The sequence below is a fragment of the Hemibagrus wyckioides genome, linkage group LG17 (assembly GCF_019097595.1).
Source record: "Hemibagrus wyckioides isolate EC202008001 linkage group LG17, SWU_Hwy_1.0, whole genome shotgun sequence".
NCBI lineage: Eukaryota > Metazoa > Chordata > Actinopteri > Siluriformes > Bagridae > Hemibagrus > Hemibagrus wyckioides.
This window is the reverse complement of record NC_080726.1, coordinates 10,861,535-10,882,698: the sequence shown is the minus strand read 5'-3', so window position 1 is coordinate 10,882,698 and position 21,164 is coordinate 10,861,535. Positions and strand designations below refer to the sequence as shown.

At 38.0% G+C, this 21,164-nt stretch overlaps 2 protein-coding genes across 2 annotated transcripts; both read left to right on the top strand.

Annotated features, from left to right (window-relative positions):
- The first annotated feature begins 1,019 nt into the window (after positions 1–1,019).
- Positions 1,020–10,876, top strand: slc25a15a (solute carrier family 25 member 15a). Its single transcript, XM_058413800.1, has 7 exons — positions 1,020–1,191; positions 2,897–2,979; positions 4,363–4,621; positions 7,317–7,457; positions 8,136–8,311; positions 8,797–8,955; positions 9,209–10,876. The coding sequence occupies exons 2-7, from the start codon at positions 2,925–2,927 to the stop codon at positions 9,328–9,330; spliced, it is 912 nt and encodes a 303-aa protein (XP_058269783.1). The 5' UTR covers positions 1,020–1,191; positions 2,897–2,924; the 3' UTR covers positions 9,331–10,876.
- A 3,231-nt stretch (positions 10,877–14,107) lies between these two features.
- stoml3a (stomatin (EPB72)-like 3a) lies at positions 14,108–20,367 on the top strand. The gene is made up of 7 exons (XM_058413478.1): positions 14,108–15,090; positions 17,036–17,139; positions 17,349–17,421; positions 17,596–17,678; positions 17,776–17,979; positions 18,710–18,844; positions 19,723–20,367. The coding sequence occupies exons 1-7, from the start codon at positions 15,003–15,005 to the stop codon at positions 19,912–19,914; spliced, it is 879 nt and encodes a 292-aa protein (XP_058269461.1). The 5' UTR covers positions 14,108–15,002; the 3' UTR covers positions 19,915–20,367.
- Positions 20,368–21,164: the final 797 nt, after the last annotated feature.

Sequence of the window (21,164 nt, the reverse complement as noted above, 5' to 3'; positions counted from 1 at the left end):
ATGTCTTGGTATGTTGAAGCATTAAGAGTTCCTTTCACTGGAACTAAGGGGCCGAGCCCAACCCCTGGAAAACAACACCTGAATTCAGTGATTTAGAGGGGTGTCCCAAATTTTATTTTGGCAATAAAGTGTATTCAGCAAATATTTGGTGGGTGGAAAAAAAAAAAAAAAAAAACCCTCCCGCAACTCCCGCCCATGATTATGGAGGAAAGGCATGCTTATAAAGCAGAAGCTCCGCCCACTCGGACCATACCAACCGGTATCAACCAAGTATTAACACAGAATCCTTCAACAAAAAGTGTTTGAGTATAGATCAATTCTAACAAAATCCCGAAGTATACACACTGGTCTGAGTACAAAAAAAATACTCTGCATCAATTAAGAAACAGAGAATGGGACGTTATAAGACGTGTTCAATTCACATATTTATAGAATCTGCTGTTTATTAATGATGGTAGGTCTTTAGTCTGCGTCAGTTACTTATTTTTTTTTAATATATTTTTTTTACATCAAAAATATTTGATCTATTTTTCCAACACATTTCCTGGAAAGGGGTGCATGTTGCAAATCCCTGACCTCCCTCCCCATCGACACGGAAACAACGCGTCTGTAATCACGTGCCCTAAAGAAAGCTGGAGCTGGATCTCCTGCACCTTGCCTCGCCAACCTCGCGCTCATCACGATAGACAGTTGAGAAGCAGTAACCATTACGATCACGCAAAGTGTGAATGAAGACATGGATGAGAAAACACCAACTTTATTGTAAAGCCTCCGTTAGCTCATCATCAGATCGACTTTTATGCTTCCACATCACACCGGATCACACGTCGGCTCTGATCCGGGCTTAGATCTGGAAATCCGCTTCTCACGTGCTCCAAAAAATAAAAGGAAAAGGAAAGTCAACTCGGAGATCATATTATGTGGGTAGAGACTAAAATGGATAGTTGTCGACGTGTCTGAGTGTATTATTGCGTCTTCATAGCACACACCCCTAACACACACACACACACACACACACACACACACACGTATATATACACACAGACACACTCTCTTTCTCTCTCCCTCTCTCTCTCTCTCTCTCTCTCTCGGTACTTGATTTCCTTTGGTGCTACACATTTTACTGAAACACCCCGGCGGATTTAACCGTAGAGGAATAAAGACTTGAAACAACACAAATAAGAAGATACGGTAAGTCTCTTTGAAGGAACCCGGAAATGAAAAGTTGATGTTTTTACTGTGAACTAAATAAGAAAGGTCTTGTTTAAATTCAGTAGATTTTAAGAGAGAGAGAGATTGCTTGCATTTAGGAAGAGATTGCTTATATCTAGTGGTGGCTAATAAGAAATGAAATGTAATTCGTTACTGTACTTGAGTATCTTTTTTTTCTTTTTCTCCAGTATCTGTACTTTACTAGAGTATAACATTTACTTGAGACTTTTTACTGTCTCTCCAATACGTTTAGAAGAAACAGGTCCGCTACTACATTATGGCATGTCTCTCCTTGCTGGTATTTTAAATAAAAATAAAAAAGAAAGAAACACCAGCTGTCCAATTACAGGACAGCAAGCAAACAATATTTTTGACCTGCGTAGCTTTTTGGTTTCACTTATGCAGCGTTCACAAACAGCGTGTACAGTTTTAGTACAGTTACAGTGTAATACCCCGAAGTACTGCTGTAGTGTAACAGCCTGAAATACTGTTGTAGTGTAACACCCTGAAATACTATTGTAGTGTAACACCCTGAAATACTATTGTAGTGTAACACCCTGAAATACAGTGTAACAGCCTGAAACACTGTTGTAGTGTAACACCCTGAAATACAGTGTAACAGCCTGAAATACTGCTGTAGTGTAACACCATGAAATACTGCTGTAGTGTAACACCATGAAATACTGCTGTAGTGTAACACCCTGAAATACAGTGTAACAGCCTGAAATACTGTTGTAGTGTAACAGCCTGAAATACTGCTGTAGTGTAACAGCCTGAAATACTGCTGTAGTGTAACACCCTGAAATACAGTGTAACAGCCTGAAACACTGTTGTAGTGTAACAGCCTGAAACACTGTTGTAGTGTAACAGCCTGAAACACTGTTGTAGTGTAACAGCCTGAAATACTGCTGTAGTGTAACACCATGAAATACTGTTGTAGTGTAACAGCCTGAAATACTGTTGTAGTGTAACACCATGAAATACTGTTGTAGTGTAACAGCCTGAAATACTGTTGTAGTGTAACACCCTGAAATACTGTTGTAGTGTAACATTCTGAAATACTGCTGTAGTGTAACAGCCTGAAATACTGTTGTAGTGTAACATTCTGAAATACTGCTGTAGTGTAACAGCCTGAAATACTGTTGTAGTGTAACAGCCTGAAATACTGTTGTAGTGTAACACCCTGAAATACTGTTGTAGTGTAACACCCTGAAATACTGTTGTAGTGTAACATTCTGAAATACTGCTGTAGTGTAACAGCCTGAAATACTGTTGTAGTGTAACAGCCTGAAATACTGTTGTAGTGTAACACCCTGAAATACTGTTGTAGTGTAACAGCCTGAAATACTGCTGTAGTGTAACACCATGAAATACTGCTGTAGTGTAACAGTTGATTACAAAAAATGACAACAGTAGAGCTAGGATAATGTGGTTCCTTTAAGCATATGGACAGTTTCATATAACATTAGCTACAGTTTATAGTTTGTTAGTGAGTAGAACAGTAAACTGGCAGTGTGAGGTTTTATAAACCCGGCTTTCACTCTTTGTGGATCCTGCACATGTTATAATCTGAGTATTCACACAAGAGTAGATGTTTTTAGGAAACTGCTTTATGAATAACACATTCGGTCTGCTTACACTGTTCATTACACTGTGTATTGAAAGACTCTTGTGTTTTTGACAGGTGGTAGCGCAAAGAAGGTTACAGAATCATGGCACCAAATCCTGTCATTCAAGCCATTATTGATTTATCAGCCGGAGCATGTGGTATGTATTCTACAATATTGTCATTTTAATTTTATATATGCATATGAATGAACGAACGCTGCAAAGGCAGTGGTAACATAGTGGTTAAGGTATCTGGGTTTAGTTTGAATCATTTGACCCTTAACCCTCTCTGCTCCAGATTTGCCATCATTATACCCCTCTGCGCTGAACCTAATACACATAAATACATTAGAATGTATGAACAAAAATGTGAATCTAAAAATTATGGTACTTTCTCATTCTTTTTGTTTAAACACCCACACAACAGCTGTTCCTTTAAATGAACCCAAACATTTACTGTAACCTGTGGTAACATGAGCTGGCCTGAACTGGACCCTTCAAGGACCACTTGACAGATTTTAAGAGCTACAGCAGCAGCCTATGTTACTGTGTGACCAGTTTTATCTTGTGTTTATAACCCCTGAAGGCTGTCATGTAAATATGGGCAGACCAACCACAAATAAAAAACACTGGGAAAGTACATGATTCCAGTCAGGGTAATTAACAGTGCTTCAGGTGTACAATGAAAATATAATTCTAGTAATAATTCAGTCAGTGATTTTGCATGAAAGTTCTGTTCTGTATCTAGCTTGGCCAGCTTAGAAGGGTGTTCTTGTTTTTCTTTCTTATCTTATTGACATTTCTCTCATGCCAGAGAAAGTATGTTTGGTCTAGTGACCAAACATGAGCAAATTAAAAAGAAAAAAGCTTCTGAGAACTGTTGTAAAAGAATTACTGCAATATTTTAAGTAAAAACCTCATAATATCACGGGGGAAAAAAGTCACAGTACTAACAGAATGGAAATAAAGAAACACTGCATCAGCACCAGATTAGTATTAGTATTCTAACTTTGAAATGACTGTAAGATGATGTTTATTTAGTGGACAAAACCACACAAACCTAGAAGTTGTTTTCTCAGAGAAAATGCAGGCAGTGGCCATTGTCAAGGCTGTCGATGGTTAAATCTGTCATTCAAAGAGGGTGTGTAAATGAGTGATAATCGGTATTATCAGTGCCAAAAGACTGAAAATCTGGCATTCACTGTCAAGTTATATACACTTAAGCCGTGTGGTGAGTCCATATGCTGTTATTTTGCTGCAAATGTAACCGTCATTAGCTTTGAACGTGAACACTGCCTGTTATGGAAACATTAACTTCACCGTATCCTCCATCTCCCGCATATTAACACAAACATTTTATGTCCAATTTTGTTATAATATTCTGATTATATGATTCTGATTATTTCTTTTCGTGATATGATTTTACGCTCAAAATATTACTTTATTCTTGAAATTTTGTGACGTTTTCCCCTGAAAATCAAATTTATTTGTTATTTTTCCCCCATGACATTGGTTCTGCTCTTGTCTCTCTTGCTGCTTCAGGTGGAATAGCATGTGTGCTGTGTGGCCAGCCGTTCGATACCGCCAAGGTGAAGATGCAGACCTTTCCCGGGATGTATCGTGGCTTTGTGCACTGCTTTGTGTCCATTTCAAAGCAGGTGGGGTTGCGTGGTCTATATCATGGCACTACCCCAGCTCTGATGGCCAACATTGCTGAGAATGCAGTTCTCTTCATGAGCTATGGCTTCTGCCAGGATGTTGTGCGCTTTGTGGTCGGCCTGGACAGAGGAACAGAGCTCAGGTCAGATATTCCCAAACTTCTTATCTTATCTAAGATTTAAAAAAATCTTCTCATAGTCACGTAGACACATTACACAGATGTGTGCAGCCAGTGGTTGCTATAGAGCACCCACAGTATTGGAGAGTTTAGCATTCTGCTTCATTTAACATCCCTGATTCAGCTCATCGGCTAATTACCGAAGCTGACATCGGCAAGATTTAGTGTGTTTGAAGAGGAAGAAAACAAATCCATGCAGTACTTTGGACTTCAAGGCTGGAGTCTGACACATCAGCTATAGAGCTCATGTTAGTGCCATCAGCATCCAAAAATATGAGACACTCACACCATATCTGTTTCGGGACACACACACTGGAGGAGGCAGAGAGTTTACGACAACAGAACTTTACTAATGCTGGCAGGCAGATAAGGAAACTCAGGTAGGCAGAAAAGGAAACTCGGGCAGGCAGAAAAGGGAACTTTAGGTCGTGTTGAGTCTTCTGACACGTTTTTCAGTTGTAAAGATTTGAGTTACTGTAAAAAATAATAAAAAAAAAGAATTACTGTAGCCTTCCTGTCAGCTCACACTAGCCTCTTCTCTACATTCTGTCTAATTGTGATCTCTCCACATTCTGACCTCTCCACATCCTGTGGTGTAATTGTGTATGGAAATTGCAGATCAGCAGTTTCTGAAATGCCCAAACCAGCCATGTGGTCAGTGGCCATACCATGGTGAAACTTACTGAGATCACATTTGTCCCTATTCTGATGTTTGCTGTGAACATTAACTGTAGCTCTTGACTTTCATTTGAACTTATGCCTTGTGCTGCTGCCACATGATCAATATGAATAAATAAACAAACAAATAAATAAATACATGGTTGGTGTGTGTATATATTCTCCAAAAATACAAACTATCATAATGCCAGGAACAGATATGAAGCAAGATTTTCTTTCTTTTTCTTTTCCTTTTTTATGGACAATTCCTAAAACTATTTAAAAGTCATAAAATGTCCTCCTTAGACCCATATACCTCTGCCACCCTAATAATTCTGTTCAATGTCAGTAAAACAATTATTATACAGTTATTAAACCCAGAATGAGTGTTGACTTGACCAAGCAACTTTTGTTAGCTTAAGATTAAATATCATCTTACAGGAAAAGAGCATGGCATTAAAAATAACAATAGTGTTACAGTGAACCTTTTCTATTTGCTTCCTGCAGTGACATACTGAGAAAACGTATACAGGCATGAGGGTGGATTGGGTAACCGTTTAAGGCTGTTCTTTGGGGTCATTGTTGTCATTACATTCTAGTGAATTTACAGTAAGCTCTCCAAATATCTTATGTCAAACCAAAATGGCCATTATATTAGATACAGTTACCTCTTAGCTATATTACATATATACTCATTGGCTATATTATAATATTTTTTATCATAAAAAGTGGAATATGTGTTACGACATTTGATAGACTTGTATCACAACACTGACTACCATGTCATGGCCATGGCAGTTCCTAGGAAACTTTCACCAAGTCACTGGTCACATCTTGCATACAGTAAATCAGCAGATGGGTTCCGGACATTCACTGCATGTCTTTACACTGACCTGTATGATAAAATGGTCAGTGAGTGCATTCAGGCTACAACAAGAGCAATAGCAGTTAGTTAGGTATTTAAATTGAGTCACATTCATTCTGTTGCACTGTAGATCACAATCAGTAAATATGAACTGACAAAAGGGTGCACCTTAACTTTTAATTCTGTTATTCAGAAGCTATTCAGATTGCTTGCTAATATAAATACAAGCTCCGTCATTCATCTCTTATAAAAGCTCTGTGATGCGAATGCAGCATTGTGTCAGCCGTTCTTCTTTATGTCTTCAGCCTGGGTGTGGATAGATTTCCGGTGGGCTTGTTGTGTCAGCTATATGTGGTTGAAATGACAATAAAGCTTCTTGAATCTTGAACAAGAATCCACATATCAATTATGGACAATTATTTAGAATTATTTACATTGTTGTTTAATGATATTTAATACTATTTAAAGTGAAATATTTTGCTTTACATGACATTTACACTAGGGCTGGCCATTTTGGTGTACTGAAACTGATAATGCGATATCTTGTTTTTCTTTGATATATTTTGTGATATTGAAAACACAGCTTTGTCACATGACTTAAACAGCTATTTGTAAAGAATAAATCACTATAGAATGATTGAGGGTGATATGCAAACTGCATTTGTATAGAATTTAAAAATAATTGGGGAAACAAAAAGCTTAAAAGTGGCTTTTTATTCTGACCTTTTTGGCTAGTTAATACAATGATCTCACCATGATAGCATATACTCATATAATACTCTTTTATCAATCCAGGCTAAATTCAATGATCCAGAAAAATATTTCCTTACAACGAACGTTCCTCTACACATCAGGCCAGACTGGTGATTATTTTCAGCTGGTGTAAATCTGTAACAAAATGTTGTCTGAGCGTTTGTGATAATGAAGCCTCTGTCATGTATGAGGGATGTGGTAGCTTATTGGTTAAGGCATTGGACTACCCAGATCCAACTAGCTGAGCAAGGCCCTTAACCCTCAATTGCTCAGTTGTATAAAATGAGATAAATTGTAAGTCGCTCTGGATAAGGGCGTCTGCCAAGTGTCATAAATGTAAATGTAATTCTTGTCTTTATTAATGGAAGGTGTGTTGTATTTTAGTGATGTTCAGAAGGCTTGCTCTGGCTCTGTGGCCTCCATCTTCTCCTCACTGGCTTTGTGTCCCACTGAACTAGTGAAGTGTCGTCTGCAGGCAATGCATGAAATGGAGGCATCCGGCAAGATCGCAGGTGGAGAAAAGAGGTAACTGATGTAATTGTGTGTCAGATTAAAACTACAGGATTCACATTGATTTTTTTGTATACAACGATCAGGCATAACTTTGTGAGTATTGATGGGTGAAGTGAATAACACTGATTATCTCCTCATCATGGCACCTGTTAGTGGGTGGGATATATTAGGCAGCAAGTGAACATTTTGTCCTCAGTGTTGATGTGCTAGAAGCAGGAAAAATGGGCAAGTGTAAGGATTTGAGCGAGTGAAGGGCCAAATTGTGATGGCTAGACGATGGCCGGTCTGCAGTGGTCAGTATCTATCAAAAGTGGTCCAAGTAAGAAACAGTGGTGAACCGGAGACAGGGTCATGGGCGGCCAAGGCTCATTTATGCACATGGGGAGCGAAGGCTGGCCCGTGTGATCCGATCCAACAGACGAGCTACTGTTGCTCAAATTTCTGAAGAAGTTAATGCTGGTTCTGATGATGAAGATCCAGAATACACAGTGCATGATGGGTCAGGGCTGTTTTGGCAGCAAAAGGGGGACCAACACAATGTTAGGCAGGTGGTCATAATGTTATGCCTGATCAGTGTATATTCACATAATGAAGTGTGGTTGCTTTCAATTTATATTTCTATATAGTTTCAATATGCATTGCTGTCTCTGAATAAATGAGTCTCATTCCCTCTATTTCTTCTTCCCTCAGCACTGTGTGGTCTGTAGTTAGGCATGTGCTAAAGACAAACGGTCCTCTGGGTTTTTATCAAGGCCTGACCACTACCATAGTCCGGGAGATTCCTGGCTATTTCTGCTTCTTTGGAGGCTATGAGCTGAGCCGTTCTGTTTTTGCCCGCACTATGGGCAGGAGTAAAGAAGACATAGGTAACCTGACTGTAATCTTCTTATTCAGTGCTGGATTTGATTTTTACATTTTTACATTTGTTACAATAAATAGATAAAAATAAATTTTGCTCTCTTTATAAACCTTGGAATATACACATTTGTATATACATTTGTAATCTGGCAGGCTTTTTTCTTTTCTAAAGTAACCTTTTATCTGAAATGAACCCTGAAAGATTGTACGTAGAACCCTATATTAGAGATAAATTTAAGTACATCGATATTATATACATTTTCCCAGATTTATAAATAGAGCTGTTTCAGGAAGTCAGGAACTGTTTCTGTTCCAGAAAGTGTTTGAGGAACCATCACGCTTGCTCAAGAACCTTTAACTTCTGTGTTTCAGGAACCATTTTAATGCATAGTCAAGCAATGTGTGATGTTTCCCGGACTGCAAGATGTTGAAATGATTGCACTTCCTTAAAAAGCAACTGTTTGGTAATGTTTAAAAAAAATCTGTTTGGCAGGCATCGTGCCCCTGATGTTTAGCGGTGGGTTTGGAGGAGCCCTTCTCTGGCTAGTTGTCTATCCGATAGACTGTGTGAAATCCCGCATTCAAGTTCTCTCCCTGGCTGGAAGACAAGAAGGATTTATAAAGACATTCCTTGGCATCGTACGCAATGAAGGTAAGTGTTCATGTTTTTGTCATTGTCAGATATTTTTACCCAGAGGTTTTAATATTTTATAGTATTTTGAAGATACCATAATATTCCAAAAGAATGCAAATTTTTATTAAAACTACAATAGAAATACAGTGTTCACTACAAACTCCCAAACTATAAACTAAATTAAGCCTTTGCATACTCATTTTACTTAAAACAAAACCTTATAAAAGCAGAAATGTGACTAAGCATGACTCCTTTCTTCCCTTTTTCCCAGGAGTGCGACCTCTGTACTCAGGTCTAACCCCAACTATGATCCGCACATTCCCTGCCAACGGTGCACTCTTTCTAGCCTACGAATTTAGCCGCAAGACGATGATGAAACAGTTTGATGTGTGACGCAAGGATTTGTGATCCATTTTAAACATTCTGTGCTTTCTGCACATTAGGGGTGTCTTCATAATATATATAAGATTATTCTAAATAACTCTAATGCTGCCTGTTATTTTTAAATTTTATTTTATTTTTTATGTTGGTATGAAAAGTAGTCATATAAGTTCCTACCTTCCACACTGGCTGATCCATGTCATTTTATTTACCAGCCCATTAAATCTTTAGATGGAAAAAATACTTTCCTAGAAGCATAAATAAATCTGTTTCCTTCCCATAAGGTATTTTACCATGTAAGTTTAATTTGCATCTGAAAAACCAGATGCTTTTCCCTTATTATATAATTTAGGTTCTTGGTTGTCACACAGTTCTTTACACAGTCTCATATAAACAGTATACTTTTAAGAAACCATTTCTGAGACAGTAATAGTTTTGTAGTGTATGACAATATTATATCTAAAATAGAAATGCAAATGTAAACACACACACACACATCTTGTATTATTTTAAGTAACTGACTGACAAATTATAACCTGTTTTGTGACTAAAGCATACATTTCTCCTACAATTATAACACATTTTTATGTACTTGAGCTGTGTGACTGTGAGTGCTGACATTGTTAGCCAGTTCAACTACTAGGTGCAGAGCAACACTTAAACACATCTACAGTATTTAATTGCAGTGAACACGTTAAAATGTGATATTTCTCTATTATAGAGTTTTCCAGGAAACTTGTCAGAAACTGTCCTATATACGATACCTCTTCAAATTGGACAAAGCCTCCCTTTTCGATCATTTTTCTGGATTTGTAGGCAGGACTTTTGTGTTTTTAGGTTTGCCTGAAGTTAATCATCTGGCAGACCAACGTTAAAGTAGTTTAGTTTATATTTTCATTCCAGTACAGTTTGAGAGAGAGAGAGTCAGAGAGGACCAGCGCACATCCAAAGTCAATATATACACTATGATATAAAAGGATTGTACTACATGGACTACTTTACAGTTACAACTTATTTAAAGAAGTGTCATGTTGTTACCATCAGTGGAAGAGATTTTAAATCATCAGTGTTTATCTTGTAAACTGCTGTGTGCCTTTTTTGTTGGGGTTTGGGGGGACAATGCACATGACATATTTTAATTTATCATTTAACTATACCGTAAAAAGTAGCATGTTTACACCGATCAGGCATAACAATATGACCACCTGCCTAATATTCTGTTGGTCCCCTTTTTGCTGCCAAAATAGCACTGACCTGACGAGGCATGGACTCCACTAGATCCCTGAAGGTGTGCTGTGGTATCTGGCACCAAGATGTTAGCAGCAGATCTAGAATGGATTTTGAACTACTACTACTATTAATAATAATAATAATAAGAAGAAGAAGACAAAATGTTTTAAATTTGTTACATCAAAGTCTAAGAATTACTATAGATCACACACAAATTATATATGGCTGACCCTGTGCTCTGACCCCAACCTCCAAGGATGGGATACGCGAAGAAAGAATTTCACTGTGCTGTAATGTATATGTGACAAATAAAGGCTGTTTTGTTTCATTTCATTTCATTTCATTTCATTTCATATATATATATATATATAAGTTAAAAGTCTTATGAACTGCAAGAATAGATTTATTTCAACAAATTTATTTTTAATTTGGATTTAAAATCACGCACTCGGCTGCCATTCCTCATGTTCTCTGTCCTATACAGTTGGTTCCATACGCTGATCTGTCTCAAGAGAGCTGATTTTTCTGTTCTCAGTCAATAAGACACTTCTCTTTGACCTTCTTGCTTTACAGACCTCCTCTTGGCCTGCTGACTGGCTGGTGAATATGCCACTTCTGTTCATGAACACCCTAAAAATAATGCAGCAACATTTTAACATAATTCCCCTGAAAACACAATGTTCAGAGAAAGACATCTTCAGTGAATAATTCAAATATGATCACGCTGAGTCTAGCATATACTTTGCATATTATTCTGTGGATTGCATAACTCCTTAAATTTGACTAGGCAATGAGTAAGATTTCAGGTGCATATCAGTCAGTCAGCAGCCCTAGTTTAATAATCAGGGATATGGCCATTGTAAGAGCTGTTACAATCACAAATCCTGGATTGTTTGCTCTCTAAAAATCCCACAGTGGATTAATTTCATTTGCGATTTTTAAACTTTATCTGATGTTCTAATGACTAACACCTAAACTAGCCTACAGTCCTGCTTGAAAGAGCATTTTCTGAATATACTTTTACATCATAAGCATTTACTGTCAAAGATATCATCGCCCAGTCTGTTGCTGATCCAGTAAATGCCTGTAGTGAGATTTCGCAATGTGGAAACGTAGTCATGTTGCTGGTAACTGAGTTAAATCTGATTCATAATCTAGGAAGTTGATTGAGACACAGCCTTGATGTAAAGTTAGCACAAAAACAGGCATTCAGTATGTGATCATGTGGTAACCACTATTATGATTTCTGTTATTTATCTCCAAAGCTTTGCTGAGAAACTATAAGTAGCCTCTATTTTGTCCATTATTTAACGGGGCAAAATAATAAAGTTCCACTTTGCCTCGGTTGTTTGTGTGTGTGTATGTATATATATATATATATATATATATACACACACATATATATATATATATATATACATATATATACACATATATATATACACATATATATATATATACTCGCACATATATATATATATATATATACATATATATACACATATATATATACACATATATATATATATATATACATATACATATACATATACATATATATATATGTATATGTATATGTATATATATATATATATATATATATATATATATATATATATATATGTATATATATATATATATATATATATATATATATGTATATATATATATATATATATATATATATATATATATATATATATATATATGTATATGTATATATATATTTATATATACATATATATATATATATATATATGTATATATATGTATATATATGTATATATATATACACTATATTGCCAAAAGTATTCGCTCACCTGCCTTGACTCGCATATGAACTTAAGTGACATCCCATTCCTAATCCATAGGGTTCAATATGACGTCGGTCCACCCTTTGCAGCTATAACAGCTTCAACTCTTCTGGGAAGGCTGTCCACAAGGTGTAGGAGTGTGTTTATGGGAATTTTTGACCATTCTTCCAGAAGCGCATTTGTGAGGTCACACACTGATGTTGGACGAGAAGGTCTGGCTCTCAGTCTCCGCTCTAATTCATCCCAAAGGTGTTCTATCGGGTTGAGGTCAGGACTCTGTGCAGGCCAGTCAAGTTCATCCACACCAGACTCTGTCATCCATGTCTTTATGGACCTTGCTTTGTGCACTGGTGCACAGTCATGTTGGAAGAGGAAGGGGCCAGCTCCAAATTGTTCCCACAAAGTTGGGAGCATGGAATTGTCCAAAATGTCTTGGTATGCTGAAGCATTCAGAGTTCCTTTCACTGGAACTAAGGGGCCAAGACCAGCTCCTGAAAAACAACCCCACACCATAATCCCCCCTCCACCAAACTTTACTTTTGGCACAGTGCAGTCAGACAAGTACCGTTTTCCTGGCAACCGCCAAACCCAGACTCGTCCATCAGATTGCCAGATGGAGAAGCGCGATTTGTCACTCCAGAGAACGCGTCTCCACTGCTCTAGAGTCCAGTGGCGGCGTGCTTTACACCACTGCATCCGACGCTTTGCATTGCACTTGGTGATGTATGGCTTGGATGCAGCTGCTCGGCCATGGAAACCCATTCCATGAAGCTCTCTGCGCACTGTTCTTGAGCTAATCTGAAGGCCACATGAAGTTTGGAGGTCTGTAGCGATTGACTCTGCAGAAAGTTGGCGACCTCTTCGCACTATGCGCTTCAGCATCCGCTGACCCCGCTCCGTCAGTTTATGTGGCCTACCACTTCGTGGCTGAGTTGCTGTCGTTCCCAAACACTTCCACGTTCTTATAATACAGCTGACAGTTGACTGTGGAATATTTAGGAGCGAGGAAATTTCACGACTGGATTTGTTGCACAGGAGGCATCCTATCACAGTTCCACGCTGGAATTCACTGAGCTCCTGAGAGCGACCCATTCTTTCACAAATGTTTGTAAAAACAGTCTGCATGCCTAGGTGCTTGATTTTATACACCTGTGGCCAAGGAAGTGATTGGAACACCTGATTCTGATTATTTGGATGGGTGAGCGAATACTTTTGGCAATATAGTGTATGTATATATATATATATATATATATATATATATATATATATATGTGTGTGTGTGTGTGTGATCCACAAACACCAATTCCCAGTACGACACACCCCAGAATCCCATAAACACACACACTTTCAGGTGTCTCTCATTCACAGTATCCTTCCGAAGTTTGTGCATAGCATCTGACATTACCAAGCTTCAATGACAATAGCAGAGTATGAAGAATTTAATGGCAGCTTTTAATGAGAACAAATAGATATAGGAGAAATTAATGATGTGTCGGCTCTTTGTAGCGATTCTTTATAGTCAATTCTTTGTAGCGAACGAGCCGAAAGAACCGACTCCCGACGGGAAGAGCCGAATCTTCAGGCGCCCCTTGCTCAGCTCTGCTGAGAATCCATGCAGGGAGGGGCGGAACTTTATTTTGATGGACACACAATGGGAGGACCGACTAGGATCATACCATTATGTGAAAGAAGGAAGGGGGGGCAGTCGCTCCGAAGACAGCGAGTGTAGTGGTACAAGCCAGGTACACAGAGAGAGACGGGGGAGAGGATTTCAACCCAGGCGCGTCAGGAAAAAGTGAAGAAATGAGCGAAAAAACCGAAAAAGAAGCAGCATCTGGCTGCATTTTAATGATATTGGAGACTGCAAAGCTGAGTGCAGAATTTGTCAAATGAAAATATCCGTCAGAGCAGATCGGTTCATCTAAGGGAGCCGAGTCAAACTGTGTAGGATCAACAACAAACCTGTAACTGTGTATTATTTGTAACGGAAAGAAATGCATAAAAATAAGGCTTTTGTGAAAACGCTGAATAAAAATTGCTTACCAACACACAAACCATTTATAATTGCTAAAATAGAAGGCTCCGAGTGATACTAAATGAAGAGCCATTTGGGAGCCGAGCCAAACTGTGTAGGATCAACAACAAACCTGTAACTGTGTATTTTTTGTAACGGAAAGAAATGCATAAAAATAAGGCTTTTGTGAAAACACTGAATAAAAATTGCTTACCAACACACAAACCGTTCATAATTGCTAAATTAGATTAAAATAGAAGGCTCCGAGTGATACTAAATAAAGAGCCATTTGCGAGCCGTAAGAACCGACTCTTCTCATGGAGCCGAGCTAAAAGAGCCTCCCATCACTAGCAGGCGATGAATAAACCAGGCTAGGCAAAACACGTGAATTAATAAAACGGACAAAAACACAGTGGAAAGCGGCTTGGGAAGGTCAGGGGCTAAAATGCGCGATACTGTGCAATGACACTGTGAATGAGTCTCCTGTTAAAGTGAGTGAGTGGGTGAGAGCGCGTGCGCGCGCGCACTAGTAGCTATGGAATAAGCCACACCCTTGTGATAGGATTAAATGCCCCGGTGTGACGTATCCTCTTACACACCGTGTAACCCTCTCCAAACAGAACAGAATGACTTCAGTGGACATGATGAACTCAAACAAGATCGACAGAGAAACAATGGACAGGAAATCTGAAAGCGTCATCCCCATTATACAAGGTATAAAACCTCTATCTATATGAAATGATTAATAGCAGGTTAGTTCTGTGACATCAGGTACAGTACATCAACTGGTGACGGTGTTTTTGCCTAGGGAGTAGAACTTTAGTCTGACTTGAGTCTGAGTGAGGTCTGTGATAATTGCATGGTCATGCTTGGCAAATAGATTTATAAATGGCTTGTGCAGTTTTACGTAGGAAAAAAACTATGGGGAATCATTAGATTTTACTGCATGTGCTGTATATATTATAAAAACAGCAGATGACCAGGAATTGTGTTAGTCTTCTGTGTAATTCTCTACCAAGAAAGACATTGCTTCTTAAGTGTCTTCTTAAAGATTTCATGGACACTTTTTATGTACTAGCTAATTTTGGACACAAGACATGTGTATATATATATATATATATATATATATATATATATATATATATATATAATCATTATTTAAATGCATCCCAATCTTATGTTTCATTATAAATGCATATTACTTTCAATAGGCACATCCACAACTTCATGATAGGGTAATCAGAGTCTCAGGCCCAGGATAGTTTAATAGTTCATTACTGTACAAAATTAATACAGCTATTTGATAAATCTTGGACAGTAAAAAAATGTAGCCCTATACACTGATCAGGAATAACATTATGACCACCTGCCTAATATTGTGTTGGTCCCACTTTTGCTGCCAAAATAGCCCTTACCTGTCAAGGCATGGACTCCACTAGATCCCTGAAGGTGTGCTTTGGTATCTGGCACTATGTTAGCAGCAGATCCTTCAAGTCCTGTAAGTTGACCCATGGATGCCCCACCTCACAACATACAGGACTTAAGGGATACTTATAGGACTTAAAGGATAGATAGATACTGACCACTGCAGACCGGGAACACCCCACAAGAGCTACAGTTTTGGAGATGCTCTGATCCAGTCGTCTAGCCATCACAATTTGGCCCTTGTCAAACTCGCTCAAATCCTTACACTTCACATTCTAACACATCAACTTTGAGGACAAAATGTTCACTTGCTGCATAATATATCCCACCCACTAACAGGTGCCATGATGATGAGATAATCAGTCTTATTCACTTCACCTCTCAGTGCTCGTAATGTTATGCCTGATCGGCGAACACCATTTGCTCTAATCAGATAAGTTAATGTTTCCATTTGTAAAATGCTTGTGGTCTGCTTGTGTATCTTCCACACCCAGTGAGACATTCATCACTAATTACAGACAGTGTGCCATATGTAGAGCTAATATTCTTTCTAAATATTTCATAATGCTTTTAGTCAGGGTCTGGGTCTGTGGTCAGTGTCTCTGGTTTAAATAACAGTCATATTTATCAGATTGAGCCGAACGTTGGTCCGCATTCTTTGAACAGGGTTGTGTTCATTCTGTAACCCATTGCGTGCCTGTTTACAGATTAATCCACTACAATGTGGACATTTAAAACTTGGCTGCATTATTAATAATGGTCACTATGTTACACAGTTGTCTCTTGGACGGCAGATAATTTTAAGACATGCCAGTGAAGCAACAGATACAGGTGATACTACACCTAACAAGATAAGCATGACTGCATGTGATACTGTCAAGCAGAAACAATATAAAACAAAACAATACTGTAATATTACAATACTTTTTTATGTAAAATTTTTAATTCTCACACCTCAGTTAATCAACTGAAAAAACCCGACATACAGCAAAATAATAAAAAAAAAGCAAGCATTTTAAACTGCACATGTTAATGATTTAACTTGTTTAGAAACCTAAACACTTAGGCTTTAAGTATTGAGTTTACTGAACCATAGCAACAGTATAACAATAGCTTTAGGAGTGTTGCCCTTGTCCTTAGATGTAAATTGTGATTCCTGGCAAATGGAAAATAAGAAAAAAGAAAGTCTTTGAAAGGGAGTGTGTGTTTTTAAGTCACTTTCTCTCCTCATCAGATGACAGCCCTCGTTCTTTGGGTTTCTGTGGCTGGATTTTAATCTTCATGTCTGTCATTTTCACCATCGCACTGTTTCCTGTCACCATATTCATGTGCATCAAGGTATGTTTAAGATCTAAAATGAAAGTTACAAGCTAATTCCTGATAACTCTAATCTCTAAATGTTTACTGAATAAACTGTATTCTGAGTCCAAGAGAGCACGACTGGCTCTGTTCTCTGTGTGGGAACATAGCGTTTGGATTGCTTTTGAGAGAATAGTGGATAAAAAGTAATGTAATTTTCTAAATGTAATTTCTGCTTCATGATTCAGCTCGTCCAGGAGTACGAGAGAGCTGTGATCTTTCGTCTGGGTCGCATCGTTGACAGAAAACCGAAAGGACCAGGTATAAGAGCACCTTCAGCTAATGTAAACGAATCTTTTACGAATGAATGAATTTCTAATTCCTAAATAATCTATTGCTCTCTGATGCTTTATACATTGTAATTCGCAATGTGTGGAATAGCAGATTAAATGAACACATTTTAACTGGGTTGCTGTTACTTCCACTGTTCTGCAGGAATGTTTTTCGTGGTGCCGTGTGTTGATACTTTCACAAAGGTGGACTTGAGATCTAAGACTTTTGAGATTCCACCTCAAGAGGTACAATAATCACTGGGCTGTAATTCAAGTCTCAGATTTGAAGCTTAGATCAGCATCTCTTTTGCTAAACAGCATGCATTTTGTTCTCTGAGCGCAGATTCTGACAAAGGACTCAGTGACGGTGTCTGTAGACGGTGTGGTTTACATCCGGGTCAATGACCCCATCTTGTCTGTAGCTAATGTGAGAAATGCTGATGATGCCACTCGCCTGCTGGCCCAGACCACACTGAGGAATGTCTTGGGCACTAAAAGCCTGTCAGAAGTGCTATCAGACAGAGAGGGCATCTCCCACAGCATGCAGGTTTGGAGAACATGATGTCTCACGGACAGATGTCTTATGATTTTAAAGCAGTATAACCAGACTCACTGACCACTTTAATACAGCTTTTAAAACAGCTGTACATTCATGTTATTGCTAGTAGGGCATCCAATAAGTAGAAGCAAAAGGTGGAAAGTGGAAAAAAGCTTCAATATAAATCAAACATCAGAATGAGGAAAATATGTGCTCTTAATGACTTTCACCATTGCATTGGTGTCAGACTGGCCGGTTTGAGTATTTCAGTAAGTTCTGAACTCTTTGGTTTTTCATGCACAACAGTTTAAGAGATTAAGCAGAATGGGGTGGGCTACACTGAATCTGAGCATTTGACCCAGAAATATTTTTTACCAGTCTTCAACTGTCCAGTTTCAGTGGGCTAATACCCCACTGTAGTCTTAGATTCCAGTTTAGGGTTAATAGCAGACCAATGTGGACTTCTGCTGCTGTAGTCCATCCATCACAAGGTGCTCTGAAATGCTTTTCTGCTCACCACAGATGTAAAGAATACTTATTTGAGCTCTAATAGATTCCTGTCAGCCAGTCAGCAACTGTTCCAGTCATTCTCCTTGTTTTTCCACCTAGGCTGAGAATATACAAGGGAATGTAGGATTTTTTAAAATAAATGTGTATACGAGTAAAAAGGATCTCCATGTTGTGAATAAGAACACAGCACTTAAACAGCACTTGTCTGTGTGATTTATCTTACTGGCAGTTTGCCCTAGATGAGGCCACACATCCATGGGGCATCAAGGTGGAACGAGTGGAGATTAAAGACGTTAAACTCCCGCTTCAGCTCCAGAGAGCCATGGCAGCTGAGGCTGAAGCCTCCAGGGAGGCTCGTGCTAAGGTAAGTTTTATAATCAGTCTGGAGTCAACAAAGCTACAGAAGGGCAGGAAGGGCAGGATGACTTACACGAAACTAATAACGTGTATATATATATATATATATATATATATATGTATATATGGATGACTACCTTACAAAAATAATGGTAGCAGAATAAATATCTTGCATGTGGACATGTATTATTTATTAACATTTTTATTCAATAAATCTTAAACAGAAATTGTCAGCCTATTTTACACATTTATACAGGAAGATTTCCTCCTTTCTAAAAATAAATGTTTGAAATATTTACAAAATTCCTAAGCAAATATTCATTTGCTCATTTAAAGGATATGATTTAGAATAGAAACTGGACGGAATAGAAACAGCTGGGCAGATGAGGGTTAAGTGTCTTAGTCAAGAGCTAAACAGTGGCAGCTCAGCAGTGCTGGGATCTGAGCTCAAAATCTTCCAATATGCCCAACATGCCCAAAACCACTGAGCAACCCCCTCCTTTTGTCCCTCCATCCTTCCATGCATGACTGATCTGCAATTTGAAAATGTAATGTAATATAATGTAATGATGGTGGAGATGCTGATAAGTTTTTATGGAAATGTTCATCAGCATGATCAGTACTGCTAAAGTTTCTACCCGATTCTTCCCTGACAGCTACCCATGAATAATGTAGAAGGATTTGGGCTTGGCAGTAAAACAGTAGTAGTGTTACAGCACTTGGTATTGTATTATGATTGTGTAATTTTTGTCTCTGATAAGCCAAAACTATGCTAATTTTTCATAATGCTTAATGGATGCACAGTTATAAACCAGTGTTCTCTGTATACATTATGAAACGATGATATTTCAGTCCTCCTTTCAGTGTGTTGTGTTGTTTCTGAAGGTGATAGCAGCAGAGGGGGAGATGAACGCATCACGGGCCCTAAAGGAGGCCTCCCTGGTTATTGCGGAATCACCTTCAGCTCTGCAGCTCCGCTACCTCCAAACACTCAACACCATCTCAGCTGAGAAAAACTCCACCATCATTTTCCCCCTGCCCATTGACATGTTTCAGCACTTTGTATCCCGTAAATGAGGGTAAATGTTGTGTCTGCTGGAGCAGATCTTACATTCAGGCCTATAAACATTTCTCAGTATCATTAAGGTCAAGTTTCTCTTACATGGTCCGTTCTTTATAGCCTTTAAAACGGCTTTATTAAGCTGTACAAATGTTCCTAATTACTAGTAAGGTGTGTCGTGTACTTTCCTAAAATTATTCAAATGGGAATGAGTAACTCTTATTTAGATCCCACTACTTGAGAGACAGTATGAAAATACTATTTTATTTATAATTCATTACTTAATATTAAACGTGTTAAACATGTTAAATGTTTTGTATAATAAATAACAATTATTTAAAAATGGTTAAATAATGGTTTTGCAGCACTTTTTCAGTCTACAAAAAGTTTACTGAGCAAAATTGCCAGATTTAAGTTTCCAAAAAAAATTGAGAAAAATATTAAAAAAGCCTGTTTTACATGACAACGCATTAAATTAATATGTAACACAACAAGTTTTTATATAATTAAATGATTACATTCCATCAAATGACATCTGCTTTCTTCAGCTATTATTGTTGAGATGCTGTATTTATGCTAAGTGGAATATACCTTGATCTACAGGCAAAGCATTTCCATATATAGCAATTCTGCACAAGCAAGAGTAAGGTTTCATGATCAGGATGATGTTTTTTTTTTATATATTACAGTATAACTAAGACATTCATTGCAAGTAACTATTTCAGACACAATATCACCAAGTAATTTGTTTCTTTTTGCTCTGCTGTGATGATTTATTTATTTATACATACCTGATAGAGCAACATTATCGACATTTACATTATTTACTGTCCACTAAATGAAAATGAAGGTTCCCTTCTGAGCCTGGTTCCTCTTAAGGTTTCTTCCTCAGATCATCTTAGGGAGTTTTTCCTTGTCACCTTCACCTTAGGCTTGCTCATTAGGGATAAATAGTAACTTTAAACTTTATCATTTTTTTCTATAGTTCTGTAAAGCTGCACCATACAAATAAATTTCATTTAACTGAAAATAATCCACAGCCATCCTGACCACTCTAGATTCATAAACCAATGAGCATCTGCCTCTTTCTGATCTATATTTTGGTGCTAGTTGTATGGGGTTTTTTTTATGTACATTTCCAGCATTTGGCAGATGCTCTTATCCAACTGAGCACCATGCACAAGGGCACATTGGACAAGTGCTGGGAACTCATGACCTTTTAATCAGTAAAACAGCTTAAACACTGAGCTACCACTGCAACTAATTT

Coding starts and splice junctions, on each gene's coding strand:
- slc25a15a (XM_058413800.1), top strand. CDS start 2,925: ATGGCACCAAATCCTGTCATTCAAGCCATTATTGATTTATCAGCCGGA. Junction 2,980..4,362: donor TTTATCAGCCGGAGCATGTG/GTATGTATTCTA, acceptor TTGCTGCTTCAG/GTGGAATAGCATGTGTGCTG. Junction 8,956..9,208: donor TGGCATCGTACGCAATGAAG/GTAAGTGTTCAT, acceptor CCTTTTTCCCAG/GAGTGCGACCTCTGTACTCA.
- stoml3a (XM_058413478.1), top strand. CDS start 15,003: ATGACTTCAGTGGACATGATGAACTCAAACAAGATCGACAGAGAAACA. Junction 17,140..17,348: donor CCATATTCATGTGCATCAAG/GTATGTTTAAGA, acceptor TTCATGATTCAG/CTCGTCCAGGAGTACGAGAG. Junction 17,679..17,775: donor TTGAGATTCCACCTCAAGAG/GTACAATAATCA, acceptor CTCTGAGCGCAG/ATTCTGACAAAGGACTCAGT.